At 34.2% G+C, this 16206-nt stretch overlaps 3 protein-coding genes across 5 annotated transcripts in view; all 3 read left to right on the top strand.

Annotated features, from left to right (window-relative positions):
- The first annotated feature begins 1209 nt into the window (after positions 1–1209).
- Positions 1210–10066, top strand: LOC113505076. Its single transcript, XM_026887585.1, has 11 exons — positions 1210–1361; positions 1722–1957; positions 2510–3827; positions 4042–4223; positions 4607–4822; positions 5082–6284; positions 6761–7069; positions 7370–7687; positions 8269–8453; positions 8865–8990; positions 9346–10066. The coding sequence occupies exons 1-11, from the start codon at positions 1340–1342 to the stop codon at positions 9617–9619; spliced, it is 4389 nt and encodes a 1462-aa protein (XP_026743386.1). The 5' UTR covers positions 1210–1339; the 3' UTR covers positions 9620–10066.
- A 1419-nt stretch (positions 10067–11485) lies between these two features.
- The window catches only part of LOC113505085 (cofilin/actin-depolymerizing factor homolog), a 20372-nt gene continuing 15651 nt past the window's right edge, over positions 11486–16206 (top strand). The window contains exon 1 of the mRNA XM_026887599.1: positions 11486–11841. Coding sequence (XP_026743400.1) covers positions 11839–11841 — 3 coding nt within the window. The 5' untranslated portion in view covers positions 11486–11838. The remainder of the gene's footprint in view (positions 11842–16206) is intronic.
- Positions 11850–16206, top strand: part of LOC113505080 (putative nuclease HARBI1) — a 5402-nt gene continuing 1045 nt past the window's right edge. For 2 of the 3 annotated variants that reach the window (XM_026887592.1, XM_026887591.1), the window contains exons 1-2: positions 11850–15867; positions 15964–16160. In XM_026887592.1, the coding sequence (XP_026743393.1) occupies positions 15631–15867; positions 15964–16160 (434 nt within the window). In that variant the 5' untranslated portion in view covers positions 11850–15630. Of the gene's footprint in view, positions 16161–16206 lie in introns of all 3 variants that reach the window. The other variant, XR_003401599.1, reaches the window with a different exon arrangement.

Raw genomic sequence — 16206 nt, 5'->3', positions numbered from 1 at the left:
ATGTAGAGCGGCGTCTCTTTTACACAACTGCAATAATATTACTTTTAGAGGTGGTGGTAGGCGTCTAGATCTAGACTCTAAAGTACAATAATTAATGCTATTTACCGAAAACCAACCAAACAGTTAATGCTGTTCTATTTAAAAAAAATACCTGTTGCCAGTATGCAGCGGCTAGACCCGCTACAAATTGTTAATAATGATGAATCAGGATACAAGCTGTTCTATGTGTTAATCAAAGTTATCAACGTTCTGTGTGCAACTACGAACTGTGTGCAATTTCGTTCAAATCCGTGGATTTTAAGTGAAACTATAACAAATCAGACTTTATCAGACTGAAGTGTTCAAGTAGGTTGTATAGAGAAAATCGTTTATAACTGTTACCAGACGGTAATGAAACCGCATGAGTGAATGGTACATGGCCGCATGATCGCATGAGGTGGTCCCTTGGGTGAGTGAATGGGTAGTGTCAGACTCTTACTGACTAAACCTGAACCGCCGCGCTACGTAATTCGCGTTTTTGTGTCGGTGTATGGCAATGCAGGCTTCCACCTTCCAGGAGTGGGGGCCGGTGGGTAGTAGAGGGTTAAGTAGACCTTTTACAAGTCAACAACTTTTATTAGTCAACAGAGTCCTGTAAATAATATAATATCTAAATAATCTATAATGATCACTCCGTATGCGCGAAAAAAATTGTAAATAGCCAAGTTTACCTTTCGAGAACAGGAGATAGACTGTCAAGTCTATCTATTCAAAAAAATTTAATAGACCTCTAGTAGGTCTAGAGGTCTATTAATTTTTTTTGAATAAGACCGATTGTTAACGAGCAATATTTTTTTTGGAATTTTCCAGTTAAGAATATATCTATATTTTCCCCGCTAGGACTAACGTTATTTTTACTTCGAAACTTCTTAAATAAACCCGTTAGTCACACTTTTTGCAGGTTTGAATCAATCAGAGCAGTGAAGTATTTTTCTATTGCCGCAAAAATGATGAAATTTATTTTGTTTTACGTTTAGTTATATCTCTGTGTCAACATGTTGTGCAGCCACATGTTACAAGTTATCTTTGACTTAATTAATTCAAGTATTACTACTATTTTATTAAATTGTATAAAAATAACATTGTTTTAACGAAGAGAAATACTTATTGTACATGATTTCTGAACAGACTTGAACACCACAAATCCTGAATACTTAAATGTCAAACACAAGCAACATCAAAACGCTTAATAACAACAATACAGCATGTAAAACTCGTACTGCTTGTTTATTTAATTTCGAGTGAAATATAAAATATAGTCTTCAAAGCAGTTAATGCAATAAATAATAACCTTTAAAATATGTCGCTAAATCCATTGAATGGTAAGTTTTTATCCGTTTTAAAGTATTGGAGTAATATTTTAAACATAACCTCAAAACGCATTGTAATTCCATAAACTTATTATTTTAACGTTGATAACTGATATTTCATATGCAAAGGAAGGCAAAAATCGATGAAAGTAAGCTATTTGACCCCCAAGTTTTAAATGCTTCTACATATTTCACTATATTTTCGCACCAATCATTAAAATTTATCACGCAACTCATAGCTATGGTGTAGTAAATCTGCGAGCTGTGTGGTAATGAGAGAATTTAGGCTTTTATTCAAACTTGGAATGGATTTTTGTGCTCTTTTAATTTAGACCTTTACTCTGAATTGTAAATTAAACTTTTTTTCTACAGAATTGAAACGTCGCTTGGACGATGATAAAACACCTTTACCCAAACGCCTGTGCCTCGCTAAGAATGTGGTGCAATCCCACCACTTCCCCACCGCTCCTAAAGAGAGGATTGTGGCAGAATGGCTTCATGCCTTGACCGAGAAGAACAGACTAAATAGTGATGATTTAAAAAATGTTCTGAATTGGCTGTCTGCTGTTGATGACTTGACTAGCGAACTGAAAAGTAAACTGATACAGGTATGTATGTCATTGTTTTTATTTTTGTAATATGTTTATTACAGACTAGCTGTTGCCCGCGACTTCGTCTACGAGGTTAGAAGTGATGGTATATAGACTAAAACCTTCCTCGATGAATGGTCTATTCAACACAAAAAGAATTTTTCAATTTGGACCAGTAGTTCCTGAGATTAGCGCGTTCAAACAAACAAACTCTTCAGCTTTATATATTAGTATAGATTAAGCCCAAGTTTTAAAATTAAAACTATTCTGAACCCAAGGTCCCATACTAGCATACTAGTATCAAGATACCTATACTAGTATCTTATTAAAAGGATAAAGTTTAAAAAATAAAGTAATACTAATTGAGTTCATAGTCTTGTCCTAAATAACTTTTTTCTTTATGTAGTTTACATTAGTTTTTCAATAAGTCAAAAAATCAGCATGCTATAATTTTTTATTGATTAACTTACCTACCCTAACTAGAACATCACACCAGTTTTAATGTATACTTTGAATTAATGTTTGTTTTACTTTGAATATAATTTTCAACTCGCATTTTATTTATTACAGATTGTATCTCAATATATACAAAGGAATGCACTACAAACAAATGACATACAATACATCTTATCATTTCTAGAGAACCCTAAAATATATTCACAGCTAAGTCTACAAATTGACAACTATTTAACTATTACGATAACACTACTACAATTTCTACGTAATGATGAAACAAACACACAAGCTTGTCAAAGAATTCTTAATAACTTCATAAAGTATTACAAAGATTCTAAAAAAAAACTAGAGTTTATTATCAAGTTGTTGCATGGGGAAAACATTGAAACTATATTCGGTTTCTTAAATACCGAGTGCCGTAAAAATGCCGTTGACGTTTGCCAGAGTATATTGTTCCCGATCAATAAAAAATCGTTCTTCATTAGTTTTCTGCAAACTTTGATACGTAAAGATAATATAGAAGAATTGATAGCTGAAAAGGGTGATAATATTCAGTCCGTAATCAAAATCATGAATACGTTCTTTGAGTTTCCGAAGAACCGTTCTGATGCAGACACAAAATTCCTTCATAACTTTATTGATGTCTTTGTCAGTTCGTTTCAAAAGGAAAATCAGATTGTTTTCGCTTTTTATGTAATGGTATCCAGTGTCTTACAAATGGAACAAGATTTTATCATCCCTGCCATGTCTTTACCACCTATATTGGATGGTGATGCAAAACACAAAAGGAATCTTTTCCTTAATATGCTAGAAGTCTTAGTAAAGAACGAAATTGATATTAATGTCAGATTAACTGACACATTTGGTGAGAAGATACCAAAAGTGGAAACAAAAAAGAACTTCACTTCTTTTCTCCAAGTTGTCATGATGGGTCAGTTAAAACTTGAAGGAAAACTGGACAAAACAACTTTGCAAATTATTAAAACGGCTTTAAAACTCGACCCAGTGTTGATAGAAAATCAAATCAACTCAATTCTACCATCAATTATGACGGCTAAGAAAAGCAGTACCAGTACAATGGAAACTTATGTAGACACCATGAATTGTTTACTCGAAATACTCTTCAAATTGAGCAGAGGTACTCTATTCTTTAACCAAATTCTACCATCAGTAAAGAATATTTTGGAGGCAGGCAACACTGAGCAATTTGAACTGATACAGAAGGCTAAAGAGGCGAAATCAAACGGTTTGGATTGTGAGAAAAGTGAGAGTAAAATAATAACTGGTTCAGATTTGTTGCCTCAAGAATGTGTTAATTTATATGGGAAGCTGACCTCTGATCTGATGTTTAGGCAGAATAAGGAGCTTCTAGAGCTGTTACAGAAAGATCTAGAAGTTTATTGCTTAATGATGTTGGAAGAAGGATTCGTGAGTAAGTATGCATTGTGTTAAAATTGTCTTTTGAAATAATTAGGTGAGTTAGAGTTGGACCAATACCAATATATTGTAGGTCTTGGATCTCAAACAGAACATCTAAAAAAATCGATAGACATCTAAGGTAGTCGATAAAGAGAGTATTTGTCGACTATTTTAGATTTTTTTTCAATAAAATACTTATTCATTTAATTTTATTTCCAATTTTCCAGGTCCCTCAATCATAGTTCTAACAGAAGTATTGTCGGCCATCTTGTCTTCCTTCCTGCAGTTTAACAAAATGGCAGATCACACGGTACCTATGAACGTGGCTGAAGAATTCTGGAATATGTACAAAAAGTTCGAAGAGGACTGCTTGAATAAATTCGGGATGTGTGTTTTGAAACTCAGTTATGTAAGTTTGCAAGATTTTCTTTAGTTTGTTGACTGAAAAACTGTTTTCTTCATACATTTTGCTCATAGTTCTAAATGGATCTTAAAAAGGGCGTTATTCGAAGCCTTTAGCGTTAACCTTTAATATATAAAGGTTAAGGCTTTATTATAGCATTACCTTACACACATCAACTGCATAAAAGTTGAAACTTTTGCTAGACGTTAAAATTTACGGGGTTGATCAAAAAGTAAATTTTTCTATGTTGTTATACTTGTTCAGGCATACTTGTTCATATTTCGAGAAAGATGAACAAGTATGACTTCCAATCGTACTAAAATGTTATAGTACATAGTGAATAGTAAGTAGTTAACATTTTGCTTATAAAATAACTTTATTATTTACAGAACCCGCCACTAGTAATATCTTTCCTCAAGCTATGCCAAAGCTTTGCCCAACTAAAACTCCTCAACATCAAATACAGTAACGTGAAAGTAGAAATACCAGAGGATATCGATACATCGGAGCTTTTTGATCTGAGCGTATTATTGCCGTGTTTGAATAGCAAGCAATGGATCGCGTTAGCGGCGAAAATTGTGGATGATGAGGCTGTTCTGTTGTTGGTAAGTTCTTTTTGAGATTTATTTGTTCTTGAATGCCCATTAAGTTAATTAAGTATACTGGGTTTTAGTGCAGATTGCGCAACATTTTTTTTGTGCTACATTGTTATTGTGACTCCTAGCTGCGTGAAATAAATTATTCAACTTTGCATCTTTCTTAAATAATTATAATTAAACTGAAGCTAAAAAAGAATCTTCTGACATTTATCACGTTAAATTGTGTGCATAATGACAAAAATAAAGATTGTATTTACATTTTCAGGACAACTTACTCTTAGCAAAAACAATGGCACTTCAGCTACTATCAACACGAAACCAACAAGATAACTCTACCACAATAACACCAACAAAAACACATTTGATCAAACAAATAACCACAAATCCAAGTCTTCTTCAACAGGCGTATTTCTGCAAAATATTGTTCTCAGATTTAGACAAATCACATACTAAGGAGTTAGCCAAATGTTTGGTCAAACTCTGCCTCAACGATTCCAATGATAATACACTACAGCTTGAAGCTATAGCCAATAACAAAGATTTGATAAACGCATTGGTGCTAGAAACTGCTAAGTCTGCAGCGAAATGCTTCGAAAATGATGACTCTTTGAGTAAAATGTTCGGAAAATCAGACTTTAATATGATTACCTTCGCAAAAGAAAGGAAAATAGTAGATTATTTTAATCAAATAACATTAAAATCAGATTCACAAGACACTTTGAAAAGCTGCGTGAATATATTCAAACAGTTACCTATCTACTACTTAGAAGAAAACTACCAATTGGTAGCAATTTTCGTTATGCTGGTAATCAAAAATTGCACTAATGCAAAGAAATTGAAACGGAACATCGATTATGTGTTGCAAAGTATTTACGAACTAAGTTTCCAACGGCCTGACTTATATCAAATATTCCCTGCCGACAATATTTTCAATTTCAAAGACACCACTTTACTAGATCTGCTCACATTGAAGATAAAAACACCGAATACATTAATTATAATAAAAAGTCTTCTAGAATTGGCTGTAAAGAAAGTCAGAATCGACAGTGATCAAGTAAAGAATATAGTAGAAAAACTTGTAAAGAAAAAGAAGAATATATCCAATATAGAATCATTTAATATCCCAGTGTTCCAAATTACTTGTCTAATTCTGCCATCCATAGTAAAACAGAAGAAAGCAATCACTGCAAGTGCTTTCAGATCTATATTAGCAGATTTACAAGAAAAACTGTACATCGCTTTATTAGAATCTTTCAAAAATATCAATTTTGACAGTAATACGTTTTCAAAAAATGAGACTGTCAATACTGATGACAGTGTGGTAGAAAGTGACAATAATGTGGCCACACTGAACGCGATGGTAGCTTATTCGTTAATACTGACGAGGTACTGTGAAGCTACGGATGCTGAAGAGATGAAGAATTATGATTGTTTATTATCCGGGTTGGAATTTTTCGTTCAGAATGCTGTAAGTATGATTTTTAATGTATTTACTAGCGTGATCTTATCCTAACTTCTCGTTAAATAAGTAGGTAGATCCAACCGCGACTATTGAGCCCAAGTCACAATTACCCAGAAACTCCTGGGCATTGATTACACAAACAGTTCCGTGATTCGCCCACTCTACACCGCTTAAGTTCTTTAGCTGTGGAAAAGGAACGGCGCAGCGAACTCCACAGCTGCATAATAATGTGTATCTCCGTTAGAAGTAAATAACATTAAACGCCCGTGTCAACATACCTTGGCACAAGCCTCGGAAAGTTGATAACTAAATTATCCTAACTTAAAATATATATAAGTAATAACAGCCCATATACGTCCCACTATTGAACAAAGGCCTCTTCCTATACATATAAGGAAGGTTTCAGCATTGATCACCACACTAGTTCACTGCGGGTTGGCAATTTATCCTGGTTTATTAACCCAAAATTCATATAATTTCAGATTAAAACCATTGAAAATGCAGAATCGAAACCCTCATACATAGAATCATCAATTCAACTCTTAAACGTTATATTACGACGTTTCAAGAAACTAGAAACCCATCCAATATTTCAAGAGAAAGACAAATTATTTACACAAATATGGAAGAGTATAAAATCTAGGATAATTCTGGAAGAAGATAAGAAAGTGATGAGTGGTCCTTGTTTAGAAGAATTGGCTACGGCGTTGAAGTTTGTCTGCGAGTTGGCTTCTGTTGACTGCTATGTGACTAATATTGTGGGGGATTTGAATCATTTGGTGGTTTTAAAGGTACCTAAATATTCAATGCAATGACTGTCAAGAAGTACCTATCTAAGCATTTCTTTATTGAATAGTGTATATTGGTATTTTCTTGAATCATGTTTGAAGTAGGTTTTTTAGGGTTGTGGGATAGCAATATTAAGTACATTCACAATTCCAATCAGTTTTGTCAGTTTGTTTTTGTTCCAAGTTTTGTCCTAAAGAGTTTAGACTTTCTTGTCTTTAACTATCGATTAACTTTAATTATCGATATCGAAAATTAAGTACATGCGAAATTGAATAATAACTCTTCGTGTATTGTAATTACAGAAACCAACACAAAAAGAATCAACAACTCCAGATATTAAATCAAGAAGAGTATTTAAATACCTTTGGGCTCAATGCCTTAAAGCTAACATCGTCGGTCCGAAATGTGTTGCCATGTCAAAATTAATGTACCGCACATGTAAGAATTTAAGGAATTGGATGAGACAACACTTTGAGTTTGAAGACAGTGTTGCCAAAATAAATATTGAAATTACCACCGAAGATGAAGTTGTGAAGGTTGTTAAAGTTGAAGATTCGATTTGTGAAATTATTAGATTGGATTTGGATTCGCTTTCGGAAATTCTTTTGGCGGCTAAAAAGGTATGTTTAACAAACAGAATTCAAATATATAAAAAACACAAATGGTTTTCTTTAATCAATGTAGCCAAAGTATGTGTATACAACGAAAAACCTATCTGTCCTAATGGCTAAATCTAAATCGCTTTAGCCCACTGACCTAAGAAATGTACACCACGCTAAAGTCCCACAAAGCGGGCAAAAGAGAAGTCATTATTATAATAGGGGTAAAAATATAATAATCTATCATCATATTTTTTTTAAACGACTCCCACAGACCTCAACCTCTCGACTATCCGACTATCAGACTATCCTATTAATATCATCATAAGATAATAATATAATCCATCCATCGGGCTATCATAGGGGATGACGACTGGGTATAAAAAGAAAAAATCTCATTAGTCCCTCAGTTAGATAATTGAAAAGTATAAGACACGTATTTTTTCATTTTCCAGAAAAACTAAAAAAAAAATTGTCATCGTCCCTATTATGTGCATCCTACACAGCGTTTGCCAATTCGTAAAGTTCGAGTTCTCCACTCTACAACTCATCTACTCCAACTTTTTAATCATAACTCATCTTTTATTTTTTCTTATTTTCAGATATCCCTCGACTATCAATTCGTGGACATAACGTTTGAGGTACAGCATCTTGTTCATTTCATACTAGGCAGTAAGAACCAAGTCAGGTGCGATATATCCTGGGAGTCGTTCTTCAAGTTGTACGAGGGTTGTGTCACTGTGTTGAATAATCTACTGCTGGCAAGAGAAGAGGTCTTGGAGGACAGGTATGTTGTCTACTTTTTAGTAAAGCTATGGAAGAAAGAATGAATCACTGTATAAAAAAAAAGCAAGATTGTCTTAGGAAACGGAAATTAAAACTTACGTACCAAAGAGCACAAGTAGTAAATAATAGGAATATTAATGAAAGACTCATAAAAAAGACAATTATTTCATTCGTAAGTACAACAGTGCTCACTTCTAAAACCTCTTTAGGTTATCAGAATTTTAGAATCTTTCCTCCTTTGCTTTTTTACGTTTCATATGAAAGTTATTTAAAGTACAGTCAGTCCGTTATTTTTAATTTAATAGTTAAAAAAAATAAATCAATCCATCAACTCGCGGGGCACTGCTGTAGGAATGCTTCCCCCAAGTCACCCCAACTTAATATACGTATTGATATTTCGTATTTTTTCCAGGTGGCCATGTTATATGCAGTGCTATCGAGCACTGATAACGTCGCTGTGTGAACGATCATCGACTCACGCGCATATTGATAGGAAAGTCGAGGAGAAACTAGCTGAAATCGCACATTCTATTGAAAAGTAAGTTTATTTACCATTTATATTAATCGGCATCACAATAGGCCTATTACATTTTTCACTAATGAACATTAACACCAAAAAGTTGCTCGGCATTATTGTCTTAGCAACTTTTTGCTTTAGATACATTATTACTTTCGCTTCATGACTAGCTTCCCAACTAGACAATTAACTTTGCTTAGAATAAGGAAATAAGAAATTTGATTTAATAATAAAAGCGATAATACCTTATAATAACTTAATGTAGAATAAACAAAAAATACCTTCTGTCCATTTATATTTCTACTCATTATAATGATTGCATTACTTCAATAACCTTACGAAATAAATATATTTAAAAAACCACTTAATTTTCCAGATTAACCCAATCAATAAGTAAACGCAAGAAGCACGTATCAAGAATAGCAGCATACACTGTAGCTGATATCTGCACATCCCTAGAACGGAACGCACCGACCAAGATGGTTCGCCAACATCTAGAAAATTCTGTAGCCTTCCTCATTCAAGCTTGTGACAGCACTTATGCTATGGCCTTCTTAAAACGAGGTCTGGTCGGCTACGTAGGTCAAATGACTATGAGTAATCTGTATGTTATGTATAAGAGATATCACAAGTATATGGGGAATTCTTAAGTTGACTTTATTTGTATGAGGGGCAATAAAAATCTGTGACGTAACTACTGATGACTTTAGTTTTCAAGAGAGTTACAATCATATAGGTTTTATGTTAGCTATTGATCGTTTTAGCCAAGGCAGTTTTTGGATAAACTTTAATTAACATAATATATGAATATACTTCAAACAAAACTTCTTATAGACAAAACTTTCTAAAATATAAAGGGATGATGTAATTTTTCGTAAGTCCGTCAGGTACTTTAATTAATGATACTGCATACGTATTTTTTCTTTTGCCACATGGTTGTTGACTGCACGGATAGGCCAGTGGTTGAGATCACCACGCCAAACCCACTGTGTGCGTCGTATAGCGGGTGCGACACCCGGGTAGGACAAGCATGTGTGATCCACGAATGCTTGTTCTAAGTCTGGGTGTCTTTTTGCATGTGATTTGTATGTTTGTGAAACCTCTCGTGGGCCGTGATACAAGGATTAAATTCCTTACTGCAGGAGTAGTTTTTTTTTTCAAATAAATTAAAAGAAAAAGTTAAAATAACAGTAAACGGAACTTACGCGTGACGTCACTTTGTGACAAAGATTGCGAAGACGCTACGTCACAAAAGCATTATCTCAAGCAAGCATTTTATCTCTGACAGTTTTTACTGTTTAGACAAAAACAAAAATAATTGTTTATTATTTGAAATTATATATTTAAGATTTTTTTCTTTTCTAACCTAGTTTTCATCCCTGTATGCCTTGTTTGCGGTTTATAAAATAAGCGGTTTCATTTAGTTCCTTCAATTCGTCATTGAAAACTAAGGACATCGAGTATCGGAGACTTGAATTGCCTCGTATTTCAAGGGGCTAAGACATGGCTAAGCACCTTTAGTGACATAAGATAAAGCAACATAATATCCTTGTCTGCAAAACAAATCGAAGAAATCCCTGCATCATTAAGATAAAAAGCAGTGATTATGCAGTGAAGATGATATTATCTATACTTTTAGTATAAAAACAGATGTAATGTTGCTATTTTGTAATTAAAAATATAATTTAAGTTTTCCAAAATTTCGTGTTAAATTTATTAATAACCCTACCTCCCTAATTTATTGTTTAAAACCAAGCCTTCCAAATCCTACCTAAGTGTCTAAACTAAACTACTAAATCAACAATGTTTTAAAAGTTTTTGACTGGGTTCTGCGCAAAGACAGAATAAATTATTTCAATCGTACTGAATTTAAATGTAACTAGAGGAATGCCTTTTATTGCCACATTAATGTAAAGGTAGAATTCTAAATTATACACTAAAATTGCGTTTAGTTTTGCTTCAGGTAAATGTAGACAAGTACTCAGTCAGCAACATTATCATTCTCAGTAAGTAAAGATAATTGAGATAATACGTGAGTGTTCGAATTTATTTCACAACCATATAAGGCGAAAAGTGCAAAACAAGTAAACATCGTACTTATCTATTGAAAAGTCATTCAAAGTTATACTGAAAAATCGCTAGTCATCTACGTATGGACGTACATTATTCATAGATTTCCACAGAAAACCTGTCTAATAAATCCCCATAAGTATGTAAATCATAGTATCAAACTTAAAATAATTTGATAACAACATGAAATAACAATAACGCGCGACAATTTAAAATCCATTTGCGATTTTGCGACTGTTTCCGCCGGTCCGTATATGGGCATTTGTTGAATACTTAATTCTGATTGGTGGAAACGCTATCGTCATCTGTGACTCACTTTTCAAGTTGATTGTATTAAATTATTTTTATCTTTTGCAAAATAAACTGTCACGTTTTCTAGTATCTAATCTTAGCCACGGTGAAGTAGGGTATTATATTATACTCAACAACATTTTATTTCTGAGAACAGTTATTATAATCGCGTAGCGCAGCACAGTTGCTAGTATTATTTTCTGAAAGTTGGCACTCTGCTACCGCTTTACGAAGACCGTATTTAATAATTAATTTAAATAGATATAAATCCATAAAATAAAATAAAACAAAAGTGAAATTTATATGTACTTAGTTGGTGCTAATTTGTGAGAATTTGTCCATAATATAAATAGTCAGTGTGTTGTTTCCGTCAATCAGTTTGACGCATGCGCTCATTGGCTGTCGTAAAAAACGGTTAGCCAACATTCCGAACAGTGTCGTTCCGGTCGCCATTGGCGTGGTGTCGGTGAAGTTAGTGGTTAAAATTTTACGTGTTTAACATCGAAAAATGGTAAGTGAAGATAATAAATTCCAGTGTATCACGACCGCGTTGTGTTTTTCCATTTCGAGAGTGGTAAATTACGAGACTCGACGCCGCAATTTCACGTAAATTTGTTCTTGAGTGACCGGTGCCGCCATATTTCGCACAACTCACCGCAGAGTTTGCACGCCTTTTCGTAAAAATCGTTGTCACCGTTCAGTGATTTTATGCCACGTGTTGTGTTTTTGATTTTATGGCCGCAGACATGTCTGGCTGCGGCTAGGTGACGAGTGAACTTAGCTACTCGATAAGCCGGTATTGGATTTCACGTACGCTTGAAAGGTTATTCCTGCAACGCCTTTTTTGACGAGTCAAGAGTGCCGTATGCGGTGATGTATGGTATTTAGAGTCTGTAGAGCAAGATCTGGTGGTTAGATGAGTTATCAGTCGAATGTAGCATGCCGGGGGCAACGAACTTTTCAGGGAATGCATCGTCGCGCAATCGCACTTGCGTTTGACCATATAAGGCGTAGTGATCGGCAGTGCCTGTCACATACATACCGTGTCTATTTTGGGGTGAATAGGCGCGTCTGAATACCGCAACCGGTCAAATGTCGGTATTAAAAGTCTCGGGGGTATTGGCCGAGCTATGTCAAGGTCATTTCGTTAAATCTATTGACTAAAACCTAGCAGTATCAAAGACATATTTGACAAGCACCTGCGACGTGTTAAAATGATCTGTATGCCGAGTGAATAAGGTCCAATAAGATGGCATCACGCCAATCCCAGTTGTAGATATGACTGTATTATAAGATTAATTTTGTTATCATTAGTAATTTTCCTGTTGCAAATCGTACATTGCAAAGCCTGAAACAGTTGAATCATTATCTTTAAAACCCTACTAAATTGTCTATCAATAAGGAATTTCAAAAAAATGATCACATTCTATAATTAAGTTATTAGTAACACAATATTTAAGTACTTTACAACTTCCTTGTAAAGATTTACCCATTAACATCCTCAAAGCACAGGAAAAATCAGCTTTGAGCTCAAAACTAGTGGCAACTAATTAATTTACCTTCAAATTATTATAACTGAAGTCGTTCTTAATTCCTTAATCTAACCAAACTTAAGTAATACACAGAGCAATAAACTTATAAATTCAAAAAGTATAACTGGCAGGCAATAAATAAAATGCTAATGAATTTTTACAGTTAAAACATAAACTTGTGACTACTACTACACATATGAGCAAAAAATAACTCTATTCATAAAGCTTGAATCTCAGAAGGCTTTTTGTGTGATGGTCATTAAACTCTTTTAATAATTACTTGGAATTTTCAGCTATGATTTGTAAAAAGTCACTTTAACCCTGACCACACCCTTTTTACTGTGTTATAGAACATATTATTATACATTTTCATGCCTAATAAAACTTATTATACTAGTTAAAGATAACAAACCTCCTAAGTCTAAGGACTTCATTAACTTACAGCTATGATTTCTATTAATTCTATCCAATAACATAAGCAATGTTTAGTAGAAGTATTGTAGTTAAAACTACCAGCTGCATTTAAACTACACACAAAACTTGCATACATAATACCTAGCCATCTTTGTCATTCCTTGGATCAGACTGAGACATCACTTGTTCATGATAAGCTCTTTAGTAATTACTTTATGACTTCACTAATTAGTTTGTCAAATATTACTTCCATTAGCTACCCTTTGATTAATTAAAGTCAGTCTGTAACAAAGTACTTTTAACTTACAAGTTAACTGTAATTGTCTTAAAATGAACTGGATTTGTTGTTGTCCGTCCATTTACAACTTATTCTATAGTATACTATAATACCAGCCTATAAAAATCCCTCTGCTGCATCTGTATGCAGGCCTGTGCCTCTTCCCATGTAGGGAAGTTTTGAAGTATACAAGTCCCTAATAATAGTCATAAATTTCATAGGTGCCCATGGCCTCTTGTCTGTCAATACCCACGAAATCTTACAGTAATCATTAGAAGACAGTACTAAACTTCATTTCAATCTTATCAACATAGGAATGCATATGTAACAAACATTCTTTGTTATTATTATAAGCACATTGTTATCACCAATGCTATTTGAACATGGAAATTACATACACCTTATGACTTTGCACAATCGAGATTTTTAAGATTCACCCTCTCCTCAGTTTGTATGTATCTCGCGTTCCCATGTTTGAAGGGGAGTAAGAGGTGTTCCATCTCTGTCTAACACTTAAAATACGTCAATATTGCACCCTGCATTGATTTTTAGTATTACTCGCTAGGTGTCGACCTTTTTATGCCTAAAACATTTTAATAGTCACGTAAATCGAATTATTAAGTACAATTACATAATTTTAATCATTAATAAATATCAAATATGAATGTAATTTTTACTTGCATTTATGATCTGAGTAGGTATCACATCGGGATCGTGATTTACCGATAGATAGACCGTTACAAAGACTCGTACGTAAATACTTTTGAATATGTAGATGTCTGATATATTATTTTTAACATACCGAAATAAGTGTGTAGTAACAAGAAAAATCTTTTTTCAACTCGAAAAATATCTCATTAAATATCTGCATGAGTAATATGTTAATCGCATGGAAAACAGAAAGTAACTAATGCCTGAGTCAATTTTGAAAGAACGTTAGTCATAACCGTGTATTATTTGTAATGGTGACTAACACCTTTGACTTTGTATTTGTTTGTATTGAAAAATACAATTGTATGGCCGCAGTACTAGTGTTCTGCGAGTATCGATTTAATCTGATGGCTGACATTCAGTGAAGCATTGAATTGAACCAAAGAAGTCGTATTTTCATCTTTCGGAGTTCAGATACTCGCTATATTGAACTTATTTTACAACTGCTCAAATAGACTCGTTGGTTTAAAAGCATCTGTTACTTGGAATACGAGCTAGTTGCAATAATGGCCTATAATAAATCTAGAACGACGTACCATTTCTAGAAAACTTTTATCGGAATCTCAATTCAATGACAGTGTAGTAAAGTCACCATATACGGTCAGTATCGAATACAAAAACCTCAAGACGTGAGTCATCTCGTGAGTCACTTGACGTTCAGACCATGCCTAATGGCTAGACTTTCTCTGTAAGGAATAAAATGTGTTTCAATATGATTTAATGACATTATTATGATAAAATCTTATTGCTGAAATGAAAACAGGAATGTTTAATGTCTGCATTTATTCGACTGAATTATGTAGCTATTATTGCTCGCTGCAACATCATAATTCTTGCATTCGTTTGCCATAATTGCATCTTACAATTCTCAACAAAATATTTACATGCAGTCTCGTCTGTGTTTTCGTTTACATTTAAACAACCCCCGGCCCCATTGTGCGTCCCCTATTCGTCGGCGCAATTAATGATCCCGAGGGATAACGGTCGTGCACGCGGGGTGTACTTGAATACAGAGTTCTGGCTTATCATCCCGCAGAAAATCGATGCTGACAACTAAAATGCGACCGTCTGGGGGCTTACTCTTGATTTCAATTCCGATCGGTCGACATTGGAATTGTGACGTTTCGCACTCTTGAGTTCGATGCCAGCGCCACATTGGTTTGAAATTGCGTGTTCATTATGGGGAACTAATTGAAATCGGATTGGGCGCTAAACGGTACTCTTGAGTTTATTTTGACAGCTGCTTATTGCGCCAATATTACGGTGGGATTGATTGTTGATTGTGATTTTTCCAATTACTAAAGAGTAACTTTTAAGAAATTGTTTTGTGTTTTACGTGGTTTTCTTTCGATAAAAAGTGTTTAATATGGCACGATTAGCGGTAATGTACAGTGTTTCGTTAAATTCCCATAAAAAACAACTGAAACAAAGACGAGATGAGCGTCGGATGATGCGTTATACGGAGAAAGCGTTTTCGATGAATGAAAACGAGTTTAAAGCCAATTATAGGGTGAGCAAGGATTTGTTTCACGAAATATTCGAAAACATAAAGCCTTTTATGCAATCCCCTAAGAGAAGAAGTGATTTATTACCAAAATATAAGGTAAGTAAATAAGTTCCATTTGATGCATGACCTAGCAATGTTATCATGACATTTGTTTACAAGATCAATAGCTTAATAAGTACTTATTTCTCATAGGTTTTAGTGGCATTGTCCTTTTATGCTACTGGGAGTTACCAAAGGCTAGTTGGAGGCAGTTATGGGACCCTAATGAGTCAGCAATCTACTTCTCGTTCTATTCGAGAGGTAACAGCAGCTCTTAACCATCCCTTAATACAAAGGAAATGGATCAAGTTTCCTCAAACTCGTCGTGAAAGAGATGCTGTAAAACTGAGGTAGGTAATGAGAAATACCCAACTCATTTATTGAACTTAATAATGT

The sequence above is a fragment of the Trichoplusia ni genome, chromosome 24 (genome assembly GCF_003590095.1).
Source record: "Trichoplusia ni isolate ovarian cell line Hi5 chromosome 24, tn1, whole genome shotgun sequence".
Taxonomy (NCBI): Eukaryota; Metazoa; Arthropoda; class Insecta; order Lepidoptera; family Noctuidae; genus Trichoplusia; species Trichoplusia ni.
This window is presented reverse-complemented; position numbering and strand designations above follow the sequence as displayed.

Excerpts from the sequence above, each read along its gene's own strand:
- LOC113505076 (XM_026887585.1), top strand. The coding sequence starts at position 1,340 with ATGTCGCTAAATCCATTGAATG. Across the intron at positions 7,070-7,369 it reads ATCATTTGGTGGTTTTAAAG|AAACCAACACAAAAAGAATC; the intron begins GTACCTAAATAT and ends TTGTAATTACAG. Across the intron at positions 8,991-9,345 it reads ATCGCACATTCTATTGAAAA|ATTAACCCAATCAATAAGTA; the intron begins GTAAGTTTATTT and ends TTAATTTTCCAG.